This window comes from Camelina sativa, unplaced genomic scaffold (genome assembly GCF_000633955.1).
Source record: "Camelina sativa cultivar DH55 unplaced genomic scaffold, Cs unpScaffold00679, whole genome shotgun sequence".
Classification (NCBI taxonomy): domain Eukaryota; kingdom Viridiplantae; phylum Streptophyta; class Magnoliopsida; order Brassicales; family Brassicaceae; genus Camelina; species Camelina sativa.
In genome coordinates, this window is record NW_010921813.1 from 23,485 (window position 1) to 29,261 (window position 5,777).

At 37.8% G+C, this 5,777-nt stretch overlaps 1 protein-coding gene across 1 annotated transcript in view; it reads left to right on the forward strand.

The window, feature by feature from the left end:
* Nucleotides 1-1,641: 1,641 nt before the first annotated feature.
* Nucleotides 1,642-5,777, forward strand: part of LOC109131599 (uncharacterized mitochondrial protein AtMg00810-like) — a gene marked incomplete at its 3' end in the record, with an annotated part of 8,391 nt that continues 4,255 nt past the window's right edge. Inside the window, exon 1 of the mRNA XM_019242764.1 lies at nt 1,642-1,655. Coding sequence (XP_019098309.1) covers nt 1,642-1,655 — 14 coding nt within the window. The remainder of the gene's footprint in view (nt 1,656-5,777) is intronic.

Below are 5,777 nucleotides of genomic sequence, written 5' to 3' on the forward strand. Positions count from 1 at the left end.
GCTCAGCCCATAACGACCTAAACTTCCCAAAATGCTTCGTGAACTCCAAGTCTTCTTGATGGAGACCGTTAATCGCCTTCTTGACTTCAAACAAACGAGTCAAGTTGGTCACGTTCCCATACACGTTTGCCAGCGTCTCCCATAACTCCTTGGCCGTCTCACAATACGAATAGGCCTCAAGGATAGGTGCGTCTAACGAATTTTGGAGAATGGCAAGCACGGTCTGATCTTCTTGGAACCATTTCACTTCCTTCTCTAGATCAGCCTCCTTGTCTTCTTCCTTTTCTTCTTTACCGTCCTCCTTAGTGGCTTTCTTGGGGAGTTGGTCCGTTTTAACGTGGATCCAAAGTCCTCGGCCACTGAGTGCGGTCTTTGTGGTTCTCTTCCACAACAAGTAGTTTGCTCCTTTGAGCACCACCGGAGTAACAATTGGCTTGTTGTTATCCATTGTTAAGTAGAGTAGCGAGTAGAATAGCAAATAGAATAGTGAGCAGAGTGAACGGGTAGAATAAGAGAGTAGAATCAAAGAGAATGATTGCAGAGTGAAGAGAAGGTTTATAGAGTCAGGGATCGACAAAATTGCTCTGATACCATGTTGGTTTAAATCGTTTAAGCGGAAGTAGAGTAGAGAGAATATTGTAAACGATGAGATTCTATTAGTATATAGTTTACAATGTCGGCTAAGAGCCTTATATGGAAGAAAAACTAGGGCAACAACCTATTACACTCGACAACTTGTAGATAGAGACATAAAGAGAGAGAAGGGATTGATCCCAAGGATGATAGCGACGTGACCTGGTCTCCCTAAGGGAAACTATCTCGTGACCTTATCCTCCAACGGCTCCNTGCCTTCTTTACTTCAAACACACGAGTCAAGTTGGTCACGTTCCCATACACGTTCGCCAGCGTCTCCCATAACTCCTTGGCCGTCTCACAATACGAATAGGCCTCAAGGATAGGTGCGTCTAACGAGTTTTGGAGAATGGCAAGCACGGTCTGATCTTCTTGGAACCATTTGACTTCCTTCTCTAGATCAGCCTCCTTGTCTTCTTCCTTTTCTTCTTTACCGTCCTCCTTAGTGGCTTTCTTGGGGAGTTGGTCCGTTTCAACGTGGATCCAAAGTCCTCGGCCACTGAGTGCGGTCTTTGTGGTTCTCTTCCACAACAAGTAGTTTGCTCCTTTGAGCACCACCGGAGTAACAATTGGCTTGTTGTTATCCATTGTTAAGTAGAGTAGCGAGTAGAATAGCAAATAGAATAGTGAGCAGAGTGAACGGGTAGAATAAGAGAGTAGAATCAAAGAGAATGATTGCAGAGTGAAGAGAAGGTTTATAGAGTCAGGGATCGACAAAATTGCTCTGATACCATGTTGGTTTAAATCGTTTAAGCGGAAGTAGAGTAGAGAGAATATTGTAAACGATGAGATTCTATTAGTATATAGTTTACAATGTCGGCTAAGAGCCTTATATGGAAGAAAAACTAGGGCAACAACCTATTACACTCGACAACTTGTAGATAGAGACATAAAGAGAGAGAAGGGATTGATCCCAAGGATGATAGCGACGTGACCTGGTCTCCCTAAGGGAAACTATCTCGTGACCTTATCCTCCAACGGCTCCATAACTTCTTCGAGATCCTTCTAATGGGCCTTGGCAGGTAATTCAACCTCATCTCTTCTCATTACACTCGATAGGCCTTGGCCTTAATGGTATATGTACGGACAACCGTACGGACAACCTCAAGTCTCGAGTGTACCATGGTCAATAAAAAATTCAACCCGAAGTCTTATAATTAGTTAAATGCATTGGATTGTTACATTTTATGACCCTAGAAAGAGTAACATAGCTGTTTACTGCTTCGAATCAATGTTTTCTGACGGTTTTAGCCTGTTTTGGGATAAAACGGGTTTAAGTGTTGTATGAACACTCAAAATTCATCCTGAGCTCTTACAATTAGTCAACTGCATTGGATTGTTACATATTTTGACCCTAGAAAGAGTAATATAGCTGTTTAATCTTCGTATCAATGTTTTCTCTCGCTTTTAGCCTGTTTTCTCAGTTTAAACATGTTTTGGGATAAAACGGGTTTAACTGTTGTCAAACACTCCAAATTCATCGCAAACTCTTACAATTAGTCAAATGCATTGGATTGTTACATATTTTGACCCTAGAAAGAGTAATATAGCTGTTTAATCTTCGTATCAATGTTTTCTCTCGCTTTTAGCCTGTTTTCTCAGTTTAAACATGTTTTGGGATAAAACGGGTTTAACTGTTGTCAAACACTCCAAATTCATCGCAAACTCTTACAATTAGTCAAATGCATTGGATTGTTACATATTTTGACCCTAGAAAGAGTAATATAGCTGTTTAATCTTCGTATCAATGTTTTCTCTCGCTTTTAGCCTGTTTTCTCAGTTTAAACATGTTTTGGGATAAAACGGGTTTAACTGTTGTCAAACACTCCAAATTCATCGCAAACTCTTACAATTAGTCAAATGCATTGGATTGTTACATATTTTGACCCTAGAAAGAGTAACATAGCGGTTTACTGCTTCGAATCAATGTTTTCTCATAGTTTTAGCCTGTTTTCTTGGTTTAAGCCTGTTTTGGGATAAAAGGGGTTTAAGTGTTGTCTATACACTCCAAATTCATCCTGAACTCTTACAATTAGTCAAATGCATTGGATTGTTACATATTTTGACCCTAGAAAGAGTAACATAGCTTTTTACTGCTTTATATCAATGTTTTCTCTCGGTCTTAGCCTGTTTTCTCGGTTTAAACTTGTTTTGGGATAAAATGGGTTTAAGTGTTGTCTAAACACTCCAAATTCATCGCAAACTCTTACAATTAGTCAAATATGATTGTCACACATTCTGACCCTAGAAATAGTAATAGAGCTGTTTACTGCTTTGAATCTATGTTTTCTCTCGGTTTTAGCCTGTTTTCTCGGTTTAAGCTTTATTGGAAATAAAACGGGTTTAAGTGTGGTCTAAACACTCCAAATTCATTGCGAACTCTTACAATTAGTCAAATGCATTGGAATGTCACACATTCTGACCCTAGAAATAGTAATAGAGCTGTTTACTGCTTTGAACCAATGTTATCTCGGTTTTAGATTGTTTTGGGACAAAATGGGTATAACTGGTGTCTAAACACTACAAATTCAACCCAAAATTTTATAATTAGTTAAATGCATTGGATTGTTACATATTATGACCCTAGAAAGAGTAACATATCTGTGTACTGCTTCGTATCAATGTTTTCTGACGGTTTTAGCCTGTTTTGGGATAAACGGGTTTAAGTGTTGTTTGAACACTCAAAATTCATCCTGAGCTCTTACAATTAGTCAAATGCATGGGATTGTTACATATTTTGACCCTAGAAAAAGTAATGTAGCTGTTTAATGCTTCGTATCAATGTTTTCTCTTGCTTTTAGCCTGTTTTCTCGGTTTAAGCCTGTTTTGGGATAAAACGGGTTTAACTGTTGTCAAACACTCCAAATTCATCGCAAACTCTTACAATTAGTCAAATGCATTGGATTGTCACAGATTCTGACCCTAGAAATAGTAACAAAGCTGTTACTGCCTAGAATCAATGTTTTCTTGGTTTTAGCCTGTTTCGGGACAAAATGGGTATGAGTGGTGTCTAAACACTCCAAATTCAACCCGAACTGTTATAATTAGCAAATGCATTGGATTGTTACATATTTTGACCCTATAAAGAGTAACATAGATGTTTACTGTTTCAAATCAATGTTTTCTCTCGGTTTTAGCCTGTTTTCTCGGTTTAAGCCTGTTTTGGGATAAGACGGGTTTAAGTGTTGTCTAAACACTCCAAATTCATCCCGAACTCTTACAACTAGTCAAATGCATTGGATTGTCACACATTCTGACCCTAGAAACAGTAACAAAGCTGTTTACTGCTTAGAACCAATAGTTTCTCGGTTTTAGCCTGTTTCGGGACAAAATGGGTAAAAGTGGTGTCTAAACACTCCAAATTCAACCCGAACTCTTATAATTAGTCAAATGCATTGGATTGTTACATATTTTGACCCTAGAAAGAGTAACATAGCTGTTTACTGCTTCGAATCAATGTTTTCTCTCGGTTTTAGCCTGTTTTCTCGGTTTAAGCCTGTTTTGGGATAAAACGGGTTTAAGTGTTGTCTAAACACTCCAAATTCATCCCGAACTCTTACAATTAGTCAAATGCATTGGATTGTCAAACATTCTGACCCTAGAAACAGTAACAAAGCTGTTTACTGCTTCGAATCAATGTTTTCTCGGTTTTAGCCTGTTTCGGGACAAAATAGGTAAAAGTGGTGTCTAAACACTCCAAATTCAACCCGAACTCTTATAATTAGTCAAATGCATTGGATTATTACATATTTTGACCCTATAAAGAGTAACATAGCTGTTTACTGCTTCGAATCAATGTTTTCTCTCGGTTTCAGCCTGTTTTCTTGGTTTAAGCCTGTATTGGGATAAAAGGGGTTTAAGTGTTGTCTAAACACTCCAAATTCATCCCGAACTCTTACAATTAGTCAAATATGATTGTCACACATTCTGACCCCAGAAACAGTAACAAATCTGGTTACTGCTTTTAATCTATGCTTTCTCTCGGTTTTAGCCTGTTTTCTTGGTTTAACCTTGTTTTGGGATAAAATGGGTTTAGTGTTGTCTAAACTTTCCAAATTCATCGCGAACTCTTACAATTAGTCAAATATGATTGTCACACATTCTGACCCCAGAAACAGTAACAAATCTGGTTACTGCTTTTAATCTATGCTTTCTCTCGGTTTTAGCCTGTTTTCTCGCTTTAAGCCTTTTTCGGATAAAATGGGTTTAAGTGTTGTCTAAACACTCCAAATTCATTGCGAACTCTTACAATTAGTCAAATGCTTTGGACTGTCACACATTATGACCCCATAAACAGTAACAATGCTGCTAACTGCTTTGAATCAATAGTTTCTCGGTTTTAGCCTGTTTCGGGACAAAATGGGTAAAAGTGGTGTCTAAACCCTCCAAATTTAACCCGAACTCTTATAATTAGTCAAATGCATTGGATTATTACATATTTTGACCCTATAAAGAGTAACATAGCTGTTTACTGCTTCGAATCAATGTTTTCTCTCGGTTTTAGCCTGTTTTCTTGGTTTAAGCTTGTTTTGGGATAAAACGGGTTTAAGTGTTGTCTAAACACTCCAAATTCATCCCGAACTCTTACAACTTGTCAAATGCATTGAATTGTCACACATTCTTACCCTATAAACAGTAACAACTCTGTTTACTGCTTAGAATCAATTTTTTCTTGGTTTTAGACTGTTTCGGGACAAAATGGGTAAAAGTGGTGTCTAAACAATGCATATTCAACCGAACTCTTATAATTAGTCAAATGCATTGGATAATTACATATTTTGACCCTATAAAGAGTAACATAGCTTTTTACTGCTTCGAATCAGTGTTTTCTCTCGGTTTTAGCCTGTTTTGTAACTTTAAGCTTGTTTTGGGATAAAAGGGGTTTAAGTGTTGTCTATACACTCCAAATTCATCCTGAACTCTTACAATTAGTCAAATGCATTGGATTGTTACATATTTTAACCCTAGAAAGTGTAACATAGCGGTTTACTGCTTTATATCAATGTTTTCTCTCGGTTTTAGCCTGTTTTCTCGGTTTAAGCTTTTTTTGGGATAAAATGGGTTTAAGTGTTGTCAAACACTCCAAATTCATCGCAAACTCTTACAATTAGTAAAATGCATTGGATTTTCACACATTTTGACCC